Source organism: Macaca nemestrina, chromosome 10 (assembly GCF_043159975.1).
Source record: "Macaca nemestrina isolate mMacNem1 chromosome 10, mMacNem.hap1, whole genome shotgun sequence".
NCBI classification, from domain to species: Eukaryota; Metazoa; Chordata; class Mammalia; order Primates; family Cercopithecidae; genus Macaca; species Macaca nemestrina.
The window spans coordinates 127,152,012-127,172,221 of record NC_092134.1 but is presented as its reverse complement, the minus strand read 5'-3'; the positions used below and the strand labels follow the sequence as shown (position 1 = coordinate 127,172,221).

At 39.1% G+C, this 20,210-nt stretch overlaps 1 protein-coding gene across 1 annotated transcript; it reads right to left on the bottom strand.

Annotated features, from left to right (window-relative positions):
• Positions 1 to 118: 118 nt before the first annotated feature.
• On the bottom strand, positions 119 to 19,863 carry LOC105481776 (ADP-ribosyltransferase 4 (inactive) (Dombrock blood group)). The gene is made up of 3 exons (XM_011741510.3): positions 19,305 to 19,863; positions 16,784 to 17,495; positions 119 to 5,676 (listed from the first exon to the last, which is right to left on the bottom strand). Exons 1-3 carry the CDS (start codon positions 19,491 to 19,493, stop codon positions 5,585 to 5,587), a joined length of 993 nt encoding a protein of 330 aa, XP_011739812.1. The 5' UTR covers positions 19,494 to 19,863; the 3' UTR covers positions 119 to 5,584.
• Between the last annotated feature and the right edge of the window lie 347 nt (positions 19,864 to 20,210).

Here is a 20,210-nt window from a genome sequence, read left to right as displayed (position 1 = left end):
ATATATTGTTGAGAAAAACAAGGTGGTATTACATTTGAGGATGTTTCTAAATATTATGTTTCATCTTAAAGCATAATTAAAACAACCCTAAAGTAGTTCCCACTCAACTATTCCATTTCCAGTGAGAAGTCCAGGTAAACTGTAAATGTTGTCATTAGATAGACAACCTAGGCCTGGGAAACAAAATAAACTCAATTTTTGTCACTCATATACCAGTTTCTATATACTTCAGTACCTTGACGATCAGAAGCCATCACTAAATATTTTAGATACGATTCATTCATAAGTAAATAAGAACAGTGAATGAGCAATAGTAGACTTTTCTTGCTTATGTGAGTAAGACTAGAGCAGATAGTTCATTCTCATTTGTCTCCTTCCGAGGTCTTATGATTAGGAGATTAGAGGTGGAAAAATGGAGGTACTCTAGCCTTTCACAAAGAAAAGATTTTCACAGAGAAAACACTTGCAGAAGTAGAATATCTGAGATGTGTTTGTATTTAAAGAGATGAGATAGGACAATATCTTTGTCTACCATAAGTCTTTGGTTCTCATGCATTGTAAATGAGTGTGTACTCCTAAGATTGGCCTTGAAGTTAACTATTTCACATGATACCTGATAGAAACTCTGTTGAGAATAGGAAAAGCAATGATAACTCCAAGCCAAAGTCATCATTGTAATTACTACTGTCATTTAAAATAAGGAATCCCTTCTCCATCCTCAGACAAATGGTAAGAATTTCAGAATGTTTGGTAGGGAGGGTCAAGTGGATTTTGACCATTACCAGAGCTTGGAGGTCCTGGAAAAAAGGATGAGTTTCAATACATTAACTCTCATTTTCTCTCCACAGCAAAGCTGAAATCTTGCTTATTTGTAATAGGTTTCTATTAAGAACTCTATTATTTTGAAGAGGATGTTAAATTGATTCATTTGCTGCCATCACCTCAGAAGAAATATACACACACACACCCACACACACACACCCACACACATACATACACACACACACACACACACACACAGAGGGTGAGAGAGAGGAGAAGGGAGACAGGACTCTCATTTTGCTACTTTTTCTAGACCTATATGTGTCTAGGGTTTCAATCTCCTTTTAGTCTTAGAATTATGTTTCAGAATGTTGCATGCAACAGCTAGGGGGATTCATATGGAAGTGAATGAGACAAAGACCAAGAAAGGTCTTGGTGCAGAGTCTTTCTATGAAGTGACTGGAAGAATGGCTGGTGGCAGTTCACAGGACGTCCTTGCCAGATGCCAGTGGGAATGACAACCAGGGTGTTAGAGATGGGAAGTGCCCACTTCAATAAAGATGAATGGTCTTCAAGTGCTGGTGGTTGTTGTTAGGCTGGTGATCACTTACAGTGTTTCACATTTTCCCACTACTGGGTACCACCAGTCTGACCACTCTAATGACATCATGTCTGCTACTGCCTCTTGGCTTATGGAAATACTGAGGAAAGGCTGTACTTTTTCTCAAACCTATTACTCACATTTAATGTCTCTCAAATACTTTGGTTGTGGGTTCCTCTCATTTTCTCTGATATCCTTCGATTTTTGAAGAACAAAGTGGGGTGGACTCAGGTGTTTCTATGCTATGCCTGGTCTCATTCCTCCTCTAGGCTGTGAACATGGCATGGCCTAGCTGTTTGAATGAAGCATAAGTAGGGAGGAAAAAGTGAACTGCCACACAACAGAACACAACACATGATCATTTACTATTATAAAAAAGGAAATCCTATTCTACTTGTATTTTTTTTCTTTATCAGTTGCCAATGTTTGCTGCATCTTGGTATTTCTGAAAGCACCTAATTCAATAAATGCTTGTTGAATTTTACCAAATCAAGAGCTAGTTCATTCAGTGTAAATCAATTTGATTAATATCATTAGACAACTCAGTACAAGAATCCTGATTCTTCCAGCAAAACAAACTCTACTGAAATTTTCTTTCATTGGATTTTTTTAAAAAAGAGTAAATAGAGGACTTCAGGATAATCTAATAAGCATATTAAAGAGAACACTTTGTTATAAAAATAAAGTATTTCATGGGTTGAGTATTTTTACTTTTAAAATTTTTCCTGTTTCAGTCAGCTTCCTCAGGTTAAACAGTATATTTCTGTACACATCAAAAGGAGAGATGCATGTATTTCTTTAATAAAATTACTATAGGATATAAGTATTCCTTATAGCACAGTCTCTGTTAACAATTGCATGAATTTACACATATTTGAGCATCCACTTATCTTTGAAAGATATCCCAGCCTAACAAATTTATCCCAGCAGAAATTACAGTGGAATTTCTAAAGCTAGTCTCTAAGAGTCTCTTAGAGTTTCATAAACATGTAACTTAGACTTTGAATCAATTTAAATCAATACTCTATAGACTCCTTGCTCAAAAACTTTGACTATAGGGAGAGACTGAGGGGATGTGAACCATGTACATTTATCCTTAACCAAACTCATGAATCTGCATAATTTTAAGAGAATAGTTTCTGTCTCCAGAGATTTGATCTGTAAAACAGCAGCAGGAGTTAGAACTAAGTTATTTTTTTTAGAAACTTCGCTATTCCCCTAAGGATCATAATCATGTAAGTCACAGTGTTCTCAAATGTTGGTGTATAGCAGAATCATCTAGAAGACATTAAAACAGACTGTTCAATTTCTGATTCTGTAGTCTGGGATCGGGCTCTAAAATTCACATTTCTAATGAGTTCTTAAAGGATGCTGTTGCTGCTTGTGCCTGGAGAGTCAACGCTTTAGGAGAATTGTCTTACTCAGAAAATTATGGCTTCTCATTGGAAATCAAATGCTTTTGGCTGACTTTTTAGCTTCACTGAGTGGCTTCCAATTGCCTGTCCAGCCCACATTACCCCTCACTCTCTGCCAGACCTGTCTGCTCCCTGACCTTATGCTGTACATACATCGATCATTCTGTATCTGCTTCTATTTTCTACTTTCCTCTAAATAAAACCTCATCTCTGATAGAAAGTTTTATCTAACCATAGGCCAGAGGAACCACATTTTTGTCTCAGCTCCAAGAATTTAATATTTGGCCTTGTTTTGGGCACTACACACTTGGCACATACTCTTTCTTGTTTTTTTCTCCTTCCGCTCACCCCTTCTCCCAGGCTAGAGCCCTAAGGACTGGTTCAAATGCAGCCTCTTACTTAAAGCCTTCCAGCTGTCTCTTCTTGCCTAGGTTGGAAGAAATCTTTCTTTTGAATTGTTTTGAACAGAAAACTTGATTTTTGCCTTTTTTTTTTTTTTTTTTTGGCCTTTCACTTGTGGCTTGCTTATGTTCTTAATTTCTCCCAAGAGATTGTAAACTCATGAGAGATCTGGCCTAGTGTTCTCAACTTTTAATCCCCAAAGTGCTTTGTACATAGTATGGCTCAATACATGCATTTCTATGGCACAGGAAAAATGTACTTAAGATGTTGGTTGGCTTTTCCCAACATAGCATGTCATTACTGACTCATCAATGCTCACTGGAAAAGCTTGCTCCCGAGCCATGCCCCCAGGACTCTCTACTAGGTAGCCACCAAACTGCCAAAGACCCTATCCTATGCAAGTCACATAAATTGTCTGTTTGTAGAAATTCTTTCTTTTTTTTCTTTTTTTGAGATCGAGTCTCACTCTGTTGCCCAGGCTGGAGTGCAGTGGTGTGAACTTGGCTCACTGCACTACCTCCAGCTCCTGGGTTCAGGCAATTTTCCTGCCTCAGCCTCCCAAGTAGCTGGGATTACAGGCGCACACTACCATGCCTGGCTAATTTTTGTATTTTTAGTAGAGATGGGGTTTTGCCATGCTGGCCAGGCTGGTCTTGAACTCCTGACCTCGTGATCCATCCTCCTCGGCCTCCCAAACTGCTGGGATTACAGGGGTGAACCACCATGCCTGGCAGAAATTATTTCCTTTTATTGACCGTAGAGGCTACTGCAACTAGGTGACAGAGGTGATTTGGCCCTGTTAGTTTCAAATCCCAATGTAAAGAAGGATAGTACAGAGATGCCTGAGCTCCCTGCTGGGTAATTTTATGTAGCTTATTCCCCATTCTGTTTCTTTGATCATGACACAGGCCATTCAGGAAGTCCCATGGAGAGTAAATAGATGGATCGATTTTCAGTTTTGCTGCTGCTTATCCAAATCTCAGAAGGGATAAGGAGCATGGACTTTCAAAATCCAAAATTACAGAGTTAGCCCACATCTTTACTCCATTTAGCCTGATCCCAGGGTCTTTAGTGATCATGATCAGGTTAAACAATCCCTTATGTCTCTACCTAAATTACTACCTGAGGGAAGCGTTAGAGAACATTTCCAGCTATGCAATTCAACAATTTATACTTCTCTGCATCTGCTAGTTTACATGTAATGAGACCTCACGATATCGCTGATATTTGTTTGTAATCAGTGTTTTTTTCCTCTCATAATCTCTGTTAACCTTCACACATACCCTTATGTTTTCCTAATATTTAAATTTGCTATGAAGACTTAAATTTGCCATCAAGTTCTCTATAAATTAACGTATGAGTTTAAATTTTAACTTTTGTAATGTCTTAGGAACATCCATGAACACCCATTAGTGCTGGTGAATGAGATTTCACTAACATCTTTCATTAACTTTCCCTTTTATTTCTCAAGTTTCCATGTGTCTTCTCATCTGAGACCATACTAGCTTGATCTTGAATGCTCATAAAAATATCTGAAGAAAATTCACACCTTGATTAATCTCTGGGGTTCAAAGCTTTTCCGTTTGGTGAAAAATTTGTCCTTTGCTTTCTAACTTAATCTTCTTTGATTTGTTCCTATTTGGAATAACTAAATTAAAAAAAAAAGGAAGAGTCCTTGTATTCATTGGAACTCCTTCAACTGCTTGATGCTTCACATAGAAAATCTAATTCAAATTATGCAGGCAAAACCATAAATTATTGATTTATATAATGAAAAATCTTGGAGTATTCAGGTTTAGGCAAAGTTGGATCCAGAGGCTTATACACTCTCATCAGGTCTCAGTTTCTTTTCATTTATCAGCTCTTCCTTTGTTGTGTTAGGTCCTTTCTCAAGGAGGTTCGGTCTCCTCTCCTGGTGGCAGGATCTCTACTGGCAGCTATAAGCTCCTACCCTGCTTTCATTAATATCCATTCAGAAAAGAAGCTCCCATTCTATTTCCAATTGCATTTCCAAAAAAGTACCCTGATTGTATCTTACAGGCTCTGATTGGAACATTTTCTATTCCAGCATGAATCTTTGTGTCCATGAAGAAGAAATATACTGATTGGCTAAGGCCTGAGTTACAGGCCAATCACAGTCAGTGGGCTGAGCCAGCTCTGCATCAGTTGCTAGATGGGCAGAGTGATTTCCCCAAGAGTACTTAGGGTGCTCAGATTGAAATAAGGCAAAGGGGTGCAAGGAAAGGCATAAGAGAATTAACAAAGAGGAGGCCATGTACTGGTTTCAGCAGAAGTATGATGGGATCATCCTTCCTGGAAAACAAATTTCCATTTCTAGCCAAAAGGCCAATAAAAAAGATTTTATTTAAAAATTTTTTTAAATAAAAGGAGTCACAAGATTCCTTTATACTCGGCTTTTGGAAAAGATGATGACACTGGCCAAAAAGGAGAGAGATGCAATAGCTATAGGATCAGGGATGCATTTCTTGCTGGAAGCTGTAAAAAACAAAACAAAAGTTAGAGATATTTTAGGTAGCAGAGTTTTTTTTTTTTTTTTTAAACCACCTCATTTCTCCATTGATCCACTTTCTTAACTTAGAAAATTCCTAATAAAAACATTTGAAGTTAGCTACTTAAAACACATTCTTTTAGATTTTTCAAACATAACTTGCTTATTTTGTAGATGATGAAACAGACACCAAGAGGTTAAAAGATGTACTCCCAGGTAACCCAGCCAGCTGGTGGTAGAGATCTGATTTTCCATCTTTATCATCACCAGCAGCATAATCACTGTTATCATTATCTCCATCTTAATTATCATCATCTTCATCACCATTATGAAAGTTAACGCAAACTGAATGCTGATTTTTTGTGCTAGTATCTATTTTGAGCCCTTGCTATATATTAACTTACTTAAGCCTCACAACAAACCTATGACATTTTTATTGTCATTATCCTTGGTTTTTAGTTGATGAGATTGTGACACAGAGATGTGAAAAAACTTGCCAGTGTCACACATCTCGTAAGTAGTGTAGGCACCATTCAAATTTGGCCAGTTTGTCTCAATTCTGCATTCTTAACCACTAAACTGTTTGTCTGTGTATTACATGTCCATCCATAGAATTTTTCATTACAAGGTGAGCAAGAAATATTCACATAGTCCTGTTTCGAGTGTGTGTGTGTATGTGTGTGTGTGTGTGTGTACTACACATATACACCTTTCACAGGAAATGTGGGACAGGTTAGCAGTCAGTTCGGTGTGGAAGCAAAACTGGAAAATAAAAAAATAAATTGTCAGATATAACTAATAATTGACCATACAATGGGATGGGGACTGAAATGAGATGGGAGATGGAAACCCCGTAAAGAATAGTCTAAATAAAGACTGGAATCTCTTTTCAGCCAGTCTTCACTGATTGTTTCAGGTAGAAAAGATGTTTCTGGGAGGAAGAGATTCAACTCTAATTGCCTCAATATTTGCTCATATTCTTTGATAGGATAACCAGATGAGGGAGAAATGCATTTCTACTATTTTCACACTCTGTCTGTCTATCTATCTATCTATCTATCTATCTATCTATCTATCTATCTATCTATCTATGAGTTTTTTGGAATTTCTATATAGGAGTGTGTGTGTGTGTGTGTGTGTGTGTGTATACAAGTAGAAATTCAAGACAGAAAAGACAGAAATTTACTGTGTGTGTGTGTATGTGTGTGTGTGTGTGTGTATATATATATATATACACACAATAATTAGTAATTTCTGTCTTATTTTTTTGAGATGGAGGTCTCACTCTGTCACCCAGGCTGGAGTAGATACAGTAATTTTCAACACCTCAATTTTCACCAATAAGAGTTGGCAAGGAAAATTAAGAGCATACATCTTTCTAAACTTTTGTCAAAGTTTGTGTTAAAATCAAATTATGTGAATCCCTATAGAGACCTAGGAAGCATTAATACTGCTTTAGCAGATCAGTCATTAGAATGGTTCTCAAACGATTTTTTTTCCTCTTCATTGAGGCTAAAGATCAGAAGGATTTTCAGTCCCACCCTTTCCCAGTATTTAAAGAGCTTAAGGGTCTCTCTTAGGCCACACAGTCAGCGACAGAACCAGTATTTAACCTAGAGCGTCTGATTCAAGAGATTATATGTTGAGCTTCCTGGAATGTAAATGGCAATTCTGAATCCTCACTGTATTTGACCTATCAACCATATTTATGATAGTGAATCACTCCATCTTCCTTGCTACTTACTCTTCACTTTGCTCTTAGGACACCAACTCTATCGGTTTTCTCCTCCCTCACTGGCCATTCCTTCTCCATCTTTTTTTTTGAGATGGGTCTTGATCTGTCACCCAGGCTAGAGTATAGCAGTGCGATCTCTGCTAACTGCAACATTGGCCTCCCTGGCTCAAGTGATTCTTCCACCTCAGGCTCCCAAGTAGCTGGGACTACAGGCGCATGCCACCATGCCTGGCTATTTTTTTGTATTTTTGGTAGAGACAGGGTTTTACCATCTTGCCCAGGCTGGTCTCGAACTCCTGAGTTCAAGCAATCTACCTACCTCAGACTCCCAGAGTGCTGGGATTACAGGTGTGAGCCAACACACCCAGCCTCTCCATCTTCTTTGTACTTGACCTTTTAAAATGGCAGTGTCCTGAGGTTTGGTCCTTGGACATTTTCTCTCCTTTATTTACACACTTTTGTGGGGAGTTCATCCAGTCTCATGGCTTTAAATAGCACCGATCACCCACTGACCTCAAATTTATCTTTCCATCCTGGGTCAATCCTCGGAATTCTACACTCATGCATCCAACTATCCACTCAACACTTCTGCTTGGGTTACTATTGCACAGCTCAGATATAACGTGTCAAATACCAAACTCCTGCTCTTAAATCTACTCCATCCCCAGGCTTCTCCGTCTCAGTGAGTGCCACCTGCATCCTTTCAGTTACTCTAGCCAAAGCTTGGAGTCATCCTTCACTCTTCTTTTTCCCTCACTCTTCACTTCCAGTGTGTCAGGACCTCCTCTTGGCTCTGAATCTGGTCAAACCTTACTGCCTCCACTCTACCACCTTCATCTGTCATGTGAATGATCGAAATAGCCCCCTATTTGGTTTCTCTGCTGACCTCATTACAGTTTATTCTCTACTGGGCTGCTAGATCAGTTTTGACACAATCTTCTATGTTCTCTGCCCAAAACCTCTCAGTGGTATCCTGTCTAAGAGGAAAAGTCAAAGTCCTTACAACTGCCTTCAAGGTCCTATGTGATCAAATCTACATCATCTTCTGTCTTCACTTTCTACTACTTTTCTCTCATTCATTCCCATACACTGGCGTCCTTGGTGTTGCTTCTAACTTGGGGCATTTGCACTTGCTGTGATCTCTTCCTGGAATGCTCTTTCCTCAGATATTCATGGGACTGGCTCTCTCATCTCCTTTCAACCTTGGCTCAAATGTCATCCTCTCAGTGAAGTTTTCCCTGATCACCCAGTTTAATATTACCACTCCCTCCCATGGTGTTCCCTATCTCCTTACTCTGCTTTATTTTTCACCTTAGTACCTAACGCCTACCAGCTACGACATAATTTACTTCTTTATTTTGTTTTTCTGCCTCACATCAATAGAATGTAAATCCCCAAAGGGCAGAGATTTTCACCTATTTCCTTCCCTACACCTAGGATAGTGCCTAGAACATAGCCAGTGCCCAATAAATAATGATTTGTTGAATGAATGAATGATAGCTGCTATTACGAAGATGCCCAAATAAGAGACAAACATAGAGACGCTACTGTCTTGTAATCATACTCATTCTTCAACAAAATTCATAAGCCCTCTTTATAATAATTAGGATGTTAAAAGTAGCTTCCTTTTTTTTTTTTTTTTTTTTTTTTTTTTTTGAGACGGAGTCTCGCTCTGTCGCCCAGGCTGGAGTGCAGTGGCGCGATCTCGGCTCACTGCAAGCTCCGCCTCCCGGGTTCACGCCATTCTCCTGCCTCAGCCTCCCGAGTAGCTGGGACTACAGGCGCCCACAACCGCGCCCGGCTAATTTTTTGTATTTTTAGTAGAGGCGGGGTTTCACCGTGGTCTCGATCTCCTGACCTTGTGATCCGCCCGCCTCGGCCTCCCAAAGTGCTGGGATTACAGGCGTGAGCCACCGCGCCCGGCCAAAGGTAGCTTCCTTTTAATTTTATGTCAGGTTAAAGTAAGTAACTCTGTTGATACTTTTTCTTTATCTCTTGTATGGCCATTATCATTTCTACCCGGCATTGTTATCATTATTGTTGTTAGATGGACCGTATATTTAGGAAAATAAATGAAAGACAGCTGTGCATTAAATTAATTACAAACTGAAAAGTGTTTTATTTGAGGATACCTCACATTTTTTTTTTTTTTACTTTTGTAGTTGTCTTTAGTTTTGTATTTGACTATCTCTTCAAAGTTTTTAATTTTCTCTTTACCTTTTTACAGTATTTTTTAAAAATTGGAGAACGTGATCCATTGACGGGTTGTGACATCAGCTTAGGAGGTCATAGTCGTCATTGTTGAATAATGTAATAAAATAGGTTAGAATGGAAAACACTAGCATTACACTGCCTGTGAAAAGGATAATTGTTGTATTTTATGAATATGTGTGTATTTGCATATTTATGTGTGTGTGAACTGACTTCTAATGTAAATAGTCACAGTCAAGAAGCTTAAAAGTAATGGCAGTTTCTCAGTTATATTTGCTGAAGAATGAATGAATCCCCTGAAACCAGTCTGTGGAGAATACCGTCCTGGAATTCTTATTAGAAAACATGGGGAAGGATCCTATTTTTGTCATTTGTAAACTGTGAATAATTTTACGCAAATCACTTAAGCTCTCTGAATCTCAGCATTCACATCAGCACAGCGGAGTCAATAACCTGACTTACAGGGTGGTTGTAAAACCTAAACAGATAACGGGTGTCAAAGCATTTTGTAAACTAAACTGCTAAACAAATATCATTTTATCAGTGTATTATAACCTGATTTTGGTCATCTCTGCCTTAGGGTAGAAAGTGTGGAAGAAATACAGATTATAATGATTATAACTTCTATTGCATGGAATCTGAATCTGAATTTTATCAGACTGTTCAGAAGTAAATAGTCTCTTAAAAAACAGAAAAAGGCAAAACTGATGTGCACTATATCAAGTTAATCTAGTGTTTGAGGCAAATGCTATCTATAGCCTCTTTCTGTCAAAATGCAAGGAGCATGACTGTTAATATTTTAGAATATTACCTAGCAAAAACTTAGCACCCGAAAATGAAAAGCATTATTCCTTCTGCCTCTTCCTTTGTTTCTCTTCTTACTATCAATTTCACTGAAGCACATGTTTGTGCCATTAAGCCATTATCCCACTTCCATGTGCAAAGTACTTTCCCAGAGTTTCTCAGTTGTGTTTGAGAGGATGCAGAGACACCAATGCTATCACAGCATTCCCACAAGGTGAGTATCACTTCCATTTTATAAATGAAGAAACAGGCTCAGAGGTTAAGTCATTTGCACAAGGCCGCCTAGCTGCTAACATATGCCCAAATCTTTCTGGCTCCAAAGTTTATTCACTTTCCACCATGCCGTGTGGTCTCCCAAATTCATTCAATGACTCATTCTTTCATCCATTTATCTGAGACAGGCACTCTACTTCAAGGTCGTTGTGATGCCACAAATAGGGTAAACTAATTTTAGATAATTGAAGCCCAGAGTAAAAGAAAATGGGAAGAAATAGAAATCTAATAAAATAAACAATAATAATGGTAATAGTAATAGTATCTCAAAAGTTTTGAGTACTTACATTTGTCAGATACTGTTCTAAGAGATTTTACATGCATTCATTCATTTTCTCCCCACCAGCATCGTACAGGTTTTTAAAAAGTGAAGTTTACATGTAAAACCAGGCTGACTGCAAACAATTGCCTATATTTTTCTAGAAACATGTTAAGAATTTTGATTATGTGAAACATTTTAACAAACAAATCCCTGTTCTTTGTGAATCCAACGATATAGAACAGAGCATGTATTTGTGTGTCTACAGATTTTTGGCGTAGGTTATTTTGCTAAAGGAAGCAAGATTAAGGGCAAATAACTAACATTCTGTTAACATATTCTGAGTCTTCCAATGGGCATGAAAACACCTGTTTCTATGGCAACGAGTATAGGTCATGTGAGGGATGATAGAATAATTAGAGGGGAAAGTGAAAGCTGTTAGTTTAGAACGACAATTTTTTTCTTTTGCAAATTTACTTCCTAAAATTGTATAATGCTATTAATTTGATCTCTTGTCTCTCTAAAAGCAACCGATTCCTGGAAACTCTTTAAACTTGAGTCACGAGTTAACAGGACTGATTTTAGCATAAATTGAAGGACTGGGGAAGCTATGCTCTTTAATATACTGTCTCTTCTTTGGGAGAATTACGGTATGCTGGCTGGGTAATTTTAAAGGTCTTCATGTGGTCTTTCCAGTATCATGTCTGTCAGATCGAGAGGGAACAGGAGAGAAAACATAATTCACTTGGCTTATAGGGACTTCTGGGGACACAGAATAGCCTGTGGCTCCTGCTCATGAAACAAAACAAGGCTGAAAGAATGAGAAACAGCGTCCAGAGAAGATTTCAGTTTCATGAGGAGTTAGGTATCAGTGCTCCAGAACACCATCTGTGAATTCCCTAGGCTGGGATTAGTGGAGCAGTGAAGTGGGAAATAGCAGCTATCTAGAAAGTCAGGTTTGGGGAGAGTCCGCTGACCTCACTTCCTCCCTGTTAAGGACCCCAGATAAGACAGACACACTACCTCCTTCCTCTTATTGTTCATGTATGGATCAGTCCGATACTGCTCCACAATGTTGGGGTAAGTACTACTTATCAAGAAATGACTTTCTGATGTTCCTTAGCTTATGGATTGAGAGAAAAACAAAGAAACAAACAACAATCAACACTGTAGCGAATCACTGAAAACATTCTGAAGGCAATCAAACTTTTTTTTTTTTTTTTTTTTTTTGAGACGGAGGCTCACTCTGTTGCCCCGGCTGGAGTGCAGTGGCACAGTCTCGGCTCACTGCAACCTGTGGTCCTGGGTTCAATCGATTCTCCTGCCTCAGCCTCCTGAGTAGCTGGGATTACAGGTGCGTGCCACCATGCCTGGCTAATTTTTGTATTTTTAGTAGAGATGGGGTTTCACTATGTTGGTCAGGATGGCCTCGATCTCCTAACCTTGTGATCCACCTGCCTCGGCCTCCCAAAGGGCTGAGATTATAGGCTTGAGCCACTGCACCTGGCCGGCAATCAAACATTTTTTAAACCAGAAGAGGTAGATATTGTGTACTGTCCAAGACCGTATTCAGTAGTGCCCCCTTATCCTTAGTGGATACATTCCAAGACATTCAGTGGATGCCTGAAACTACATGTAGTACTGAACCCTATGTTATTTTCCTGTACATATACCACCAATGATAAAGTTTGAAATGTGGCAGCAAAACTAGCATGAATTTCTTTTTCCTTCTTCACAATTCCACAGGTAGAAGATTCATTTTTACTGTAGATCTTAGCAGCCTCAGCATACAATTTTTTCTTTTTTTCTATTAAGTCGAGAACTTTAAACTTTTCATTCAAAGGAGGCACTTCCTCTTGGGCATATCTGAATCGCCAAGATCACTATTCTTGCACTTTGGGGCCATTATGAAACAAAATGAGGGTCACTTGAAAACAGACACTGCAATACTGAAACAGCAGATCTTACAACCGAAAAGGCTACTAAGTGACTCACAGTGTAGACTGTGGATCCCCCAAACAAATGGATGATTCACATCCCGAGAGGGAAGGCACAAGATTTCATCACACCACTCAGAATGGCATACAATTTAAAACTTAGGAATTATTTCTCTTTGGAATTGTCCATTTAATATGTTCTATGGGTAACTGAAACCACAGAAAGCAAAACCATAGGTAAGGGGGCACTACTGCAATTTTTTGCCCTCAACTAAATGACTGTGATGCCAACTAGCCAATGGCAGATGAGGCTTAAGTAGGTCAGGTGGAACCAGAGGATGGAGCAGCCTTCTCTGCAACCCTTAGTCAGAGTCTGGGGTCAAAGGAAGAAAGGCATCCCTGCAATGTGAGCTTATTCCTTTCCCTCTTTTACCTTCTCAGATAGTTTCATAGCTGTGGAGGGTGAGAAGATGCTCCAATTCCAGCTCTTGGCTGATTATATGATGCCTCTGACCTATCTCTTCCCTCTTCACTTCAATTTATAAAGAAAATATTATCCTCCATGACCAGTGGTATTTTTTATTCTGCCATTTACAAGCTTTGCCGCATGGCCACACAAGCTTCTAATTGATAAATTTCTGAGAAAAATTTAGTTATGGTAACTCACAGTGCAAGTGACCATGTCGATCATTTACATTGTGACAACAGCTTACTTTTGACTAGCAGTTGAAGCTTCTAGAATATTTTCCCTTCTTCAAATATTGGAACTGTTTTTAATTAATTGTGTTATATGGTAATGTGGTCTAAGGCTTAGATTGCTTAGAGATGTAAAAGGGAATGCTTCATTCATTCACCATTCAACAAAATAGGCTGGGCACTTCTATGTGCCAGAGGACTGAAGTTAGTAATAGCTAACACTAATTTACTATTACTATATGCTATATAATATACAAATAATTTTATTTATTTATTTTTCTTTTAAGATGGAGTCTCTCTCTATCACCCAGGCTGGAGTGCAGTGGCATGATCTCAGCTCACTGAAACCTCTGCCTCCTGGGGTCAAGTGATTCTACTACCTCAGCCTCCCTAGTAGCTGGGACTACAGGTGTGCACCATGATATCCAGCTACTTTTTGCATCTTTTTTGTAGAGATGAGGTTTCACCATGTTGGCCAGACTTGTCTCAAACTCCTGGCCTCAATTGATCCACCCGCCTCGGCCTCCCAAAATGCTGGGATTATGGGTGTGAGCCACCGCACTTGGCCAATAATTTTACATTTTTTTTCATTTTCACAAAAGTCTTCTGAGGTTCTGTTATGATGATTATTAGGTAGATGAAAAAACTTGGAGTTTAAGCAACTTGACCAAGAACACATAGCTATTAAGTGGTACAGTGGGATATAAATTCAAACAGAGTGGGTCTGGGCTCAAACTGCCTGCCTGCCTAGCTCTCAAATACTCTGTGGTCAAGTTCCTGACCACAGGGAGCTTACAGAGCAATACAAGATTATTGATTCCCTTAAGTGTGATTTGTGATTCCAAATATTTCATTAAGACCAACCCAACTTTCAGAATTTAGTGATATATGTGGCTATCCCAGCTAAACCTTAACTCAAAACTAAGTTAAAGTTACATTTGAGTAGTTTCGCCATAGGAAAGCAAAGATTGATTTGGGTGGGGGTGTCCTGAAATATTTTTCTTTGAGGTTTATAGAGTGGCAGAATGTGATTAATAGTTTATATTATATTCTTCTTTCCCGCAGTTTCCCACTCAATGCTTGATATAAGTCTTCTGTAATTTTTCTTTGAATATATTTTACTGTGCTTACTATCCTAGTGAAGAATTATATGCCCCAAATTCATGATGAGAATGAAGTAATCATATCCTAGTCAGGTGTAGTTCTAAAGAATCCTGGAACCTGGCTATGAATGTTTTGGTTTATTATCAAAATCTCAATGTTTTCTTCATATTCTACTATAGTTTTTCATCCTCTACAAACACTAATCTCCTGTGTCTGTGGGGCAGATACTCATTTCACTCGTTTTGCTGCCATGCTTCCAAGGGGAAATGTGAGGAGATGACAGTATTAATAGGTCTCCTCTCCCTGTTCTGTATTTATAGCTAGGACAGAGTGAGCAGATTCTAGACCTCAGTCTAGATGCCAGTTTGAACACCTTTGCAACACTACCACCCCGAAATGCTGAGAAATGCTGAGAGCCTGAATTATAAATCATAGCAATAATGATAGAGCGAAGACGAATTTGGGGATATATTGAAGGTAGACCCTGCAACTGGGTTGCAGCTAACTGGGAGTGTGAATAAATTTATATATTAATAAAGACAGTCTTTTTTTTTTTTTCTGAATCTAACAGAGCACAGGATTTGCTACACAACTACCCCTCCATGAAATGACTAGGTGGCAACATAAAATTCGATCAGCCATGTTTTTCTTAAAAAAAGTTTAACGTTTTTTTTTGTATTTTGATATTTCTAATGTTTCCTACTTCAGTTCATTTTTCACAATATCATCAGAGCCCTTTCTAAGATGTTGATCAAATTGATTTCTACTCCTTAAAACTTCTAATGACTTCTTATTACCTACAGCATAAAATTAAAAGGTCCTTAGCAAAAAATACAAGACCTTTTATAATAATGCCCTGTCAGAATTCTCCCACCTGGATAAATCCCCTCCTCCCTTCCTACTCCTATTCTTTTCCCATATCCTACACATCCTACATACCAGCCACCCAGAATTTCAGAAGACACCAGGCTGTTTGAAATCCTTGTGATTAACATATGCTGTATCTTAGTCTGTTTTCTGTTGCAATAACAGAGTATCACAGACTGGGTAATCTGTAAAGAAAATAAATATACTTCTCACAGTTCTGGAGGATGGGAAGTCCAAGAGCATAGCTCCAGCATCTAGTGAGGGCCTTTGTGTTATACCATAACATGGTGGAAGAGAAGGGGGCACACAAGACAGAGAGAGGCACCAGTGATCAGACTGTCTTCACAATAACATACTCTCACAATAACTAACCTGCTCACATGATAACAACATTAATCCATTTATCCAATCATCTCTTATTAGGAAAGATCCAATAATCTCTTATTAGAGCCCATTTCATGACACTGTTGCATTGGAGATTAAGCTTCCAACACAGGAACTTATTGGGAGACACATTCAAACCACAGCAAGCTATTCTCTGCTTAAAATGACTTTTCTTTCATTGAAAACCGCCATTCTCATGACAAGTCCCCTGTGGCTCTCTATTATGAAGCCTTCCTCACTGTTCCTGGAGAGAATGAGTAGCTCCCTGCACTGAGCAGCCACAGCTCTTGCTTAAATATTTGGTATATCACTTAGTACTTCTGAGTGTATACATTTGTTCATATTTCCATTTCTCATTAGACTAAAAATCCTCCTAGGTTATTATTTTGCTTTATTCATTCTGTATTTCCAGGGCCCCCATCACAATAGAAGATGGTTAATGAACAGAAAATTAATGAATAAATATCTTGCCTCTTGCTTTACTTTTAGAACTCCTATCCATGTAATGACGATGACAAAAACAATGAGTTTGAGGGAGAAGTTAAAAGTGCTATCTTTATGCTCCACCTTCCAGTCAAGCTTTACTCTGTCTGTATGCAATTTTCTACACAATAATTTCATTGCAAAACTTATTGTCCTAGAGGTAATGGAGCAGGAAGAAAAGAGAAGAAGCCAATAAAGTGGCTTTCTCTAATCTGTCAGTTCCATCATTACTGAAGGCCAGTTTTCATGTTTTTGGTCTTTCCCCTCAAGCCCACTGAGAAAAAATAACTTTTATAAAAGAGCAGTGGTCTGTGAATGGCCTCAATTTAGATAAAGAATACCTTTTAGCAGCTGACAGTTGTACGTGCTCAGGTTCCCAGTTGACCTCAACTGCAACCAGTTTCCTCTTGGGTGGGAGCTCATATTTATAACTTTGAACAACTCATAGGGAGGGATCAAGACTTCCTTCTTGAGGGAGAAGTATTGTACAGGTGCACCCAGGCATGTGAATATGGTAAATAGTGTCTGGTTCCCAAACTCCTGTGCCTCTTCTTTTAGGAGGGATGTGGAGAGGAATTGGCCAAATCGAATGGTGGCACCTGTGTAGGCGCTGAAGTGGACATCCTTCGTCCTATAATGCACCTCATAGCACAGAGGAGTGCCATTCTTCATGACGCTGTCTTTCCTCAGCAGCTGGACTGCTGTGGTGAGGTAGTAGTGTAAATATTTGAATTGGAATGAACGTTCATACTGCTGTGGAGCCCTGGCAACATAGGCCACGGCTCTAGTAAAGTTAGAACGAACATTGCTGTTCAATGTATAAAACAAAATAGCCACAGCATGTGTGGTAGTCATGTTCTGGGGTAGAACTTTTCCTTGGTTAAGCCAGGTTAAGTGAGCTTTTTGCCACATCCCAAAGTAATTCTTCTGGGCTTCTATGTCTTTTGTGAAATAATCCCCTTGAGTTAGTTTCTCCATAACCTCTTTGCTACAGCCTTGGTACTGATCATCAAAGGAACCTGGTGCGAAGTCAAAGTCGATTTTCATCGCAACCTATAAAAAAATAAAAATCTTGAGTTTAATTTTTCAAATCAGATGGTGAATGTGGTTGCAGATTTGCTGTACTCTATAAGGCCAAGTCTTCTCCTGGAAACCAATATTTGCTGAAGTAAGTTTCACTGAAAATCATTACACTGTTCCAATCCTTCCTGTGTCAATGACCTGTGCTAGAGATTGAATTTGGTTTGATAAATAAATTACTGAAAACTTGAAAAACTCATCTCCCCAGAGAGGGAGTAACTCTTTTAACATCAATAAAATCACAGCATGTTTGCATATTAAGTACTTTGAAGAAAAAATTCATAATCTTATAGTTTAATTATACTTTCTGTTTCCTCTGCTTTCCCCCCTTTCTATTCTCTCAGTAGTGTTTTCAAAAATATCACTTTTATGAATGCCCAAAACCTATATTAAATCCTTGAACTTTATCCTTAAGCTATGAATAGTACTGGGGGGGCTCTCGTAAATAACCTTCTTGTCTACCCAGGTTCTGAAAACACTGATAATAAAAATAGCAAAATACGAAAGCCAAAATGTCTGTTTTCTTACTGAATAAGGGCACGCTACAGCAGTCACATCGTTAGGTCTGATGGCAAGTGGCTTGTTAAGAGCAAATTCCAGAATGGGACTGACTCATTTGCAGGCAGTACTGAACTGGGACCTGCCCAGGTAAGATTCTTGTCATGGGGAAACAGAACTGATGCCCTTTGCCATCAGGCTAACTCGCAGGAGGAAGAAGAGCAGAGCCAAACTCAGCACACCCAGTTGTTTTTTCCCATGCTGCCAGTGGAGTACATTTGTCCACCTCGGGGAGAGCAGAGTGAGTCAAGGGTTGGACAGTGGCCAGGAATGTGCCCAGGCAAGTCCCTCCCCTTCTGGCAAAGGACATTCCTTTCTAATGGGTGGCCAACAGAATGTTATTTATTGACATCTGGTGCATGTTAAACTGAAGTGACAGATTTGAATAGAAGTCCACAGAATATCATCGGTCTATCATTTAGAGCCATATGTAAATTATATAAATTCTAAAACATTTCTTTCTTGGCAAAGAAATGGTGTTTTCCTAATAAACAGTGCTCATTAAGGGACATGTTAAAGGATCACATTCCATCCAGTCAATATTAAGCATGTTGGAACTGGAACTTAAAGAACATCCCATTTGGTATTTTTACTGTGTTATTTATAAAGAGACATCAGCTAGTTTGTAAACTAGAACACATTTTTAAGACTGATTAAACGATTTTAACCAATTACTCTTCACAACAGGTATTAAAATAGGTCTACGGTATCTGTTTAAGCCAAGCCGAGCCAAACCAAACCAAACCAATAACATAATGTTCTGTCAACTGTCATGAGGAACTCCGAAACTTTGTTAATATGTTACTAGATCTCAAATATGCACTCTGTCATCTCTTGACATTAGGTTGTTTTTTTGTTACACAGATCTTTATTAGAATACTTAAAACTTAAGTCAATCTGTATGATAGAGTTTAAAGCCAAATAGACTTGGTTTATTTTGCATTGTTTTGTACTATGGAAGCAATATTTTACTTAATTTTTACAGTGGATCAAGAAAATAACTTTATGCCACTAGCATCCATAATGTCACGTGTACAAACAATGAAGGATTCTACAATTTTAATAATTGTTTTCAACACTCTTTACTAACATGATTTGTTAAAATGTCGGAATGAAACTAGAAACTGAATGCCTAAGGTCTGGGCCATCTAAAGGCTGTGGCCAGGTGAATGCTCTGTTGAAGCACTGATCATAAAGAGATCACCTCCTCAATTGTCCCCCTACCTCAGAACCATCTGTGGGTCTCTGCAGGCCAGAGAGGAGCAGCAGGAATGGCAGCAGGCCTCCAAGGAGCCAGATTCTTATCACTGTAGGAGCTGCAGTAGTTGGGAGAAGAATCTTCTTGCATCTGTTCATCAATGGACCCCATTTGCTTGTATCACAAGTGCTTCTCCTTTGCCCTTGCATCTTCATCCTGAGATGAATTCTCAGCGTTCTCTCTTGAGGTTTTCGTTCGGTCTCAGCAGGAACCTTTTTTGCTTTTGTCTATGCTGAGCAACTTCTGTTGCCCACCAACAACTAATAGCTTGTCTGAGGGAAGAAATCAACTCCAACTTCTTTGCAAAACTGAAATCTCTGTGAAATAGCCAGATGTGTGCACCAAATAAGGGTTTCTAAAGAGAACCCAAGTTACTTTTCAATAAAAAAAAAAAAATCTCTGATCTAGTCTGTTTTCAGGGGAATGCCAAAGTCCTGTTAAGTGTCAGACTCAGCAGTTCAGCCTTCCCTTTCCCAGACAAACAGGAAAAAGCATGCTCTGTCCAGTGTCTGGGGCCAAGTAGCTTTATCTGGAGCCCCAGGCTTCCATCAAAGCTGATAAGATTGGCATGCGCAGGGCAGCTGGGAACGCGCCACCTCAAGGTGGGTGTCTATAGGCTCATCTGGCACTGCTGATAGGCCCTGCCCAGGACGGGCTGTCACAGAGCTAACTGTGTTTTAGGGTAATTGTCAAAAAGAAGGCGCTCTGTACTGCTTTTCCCTGGCACCTTTGAAATTCTCCAATCCAGAGATTGTACCTCTGGGTTCAAAGCTCTTCCCCCATTTTCACTTCTGAAGATATCAGGCTGTCTGTCCACACAATCCCAGTCTCCAGCGAATCCTAATGATGACTGTCAGGGGACTGTTTATGTA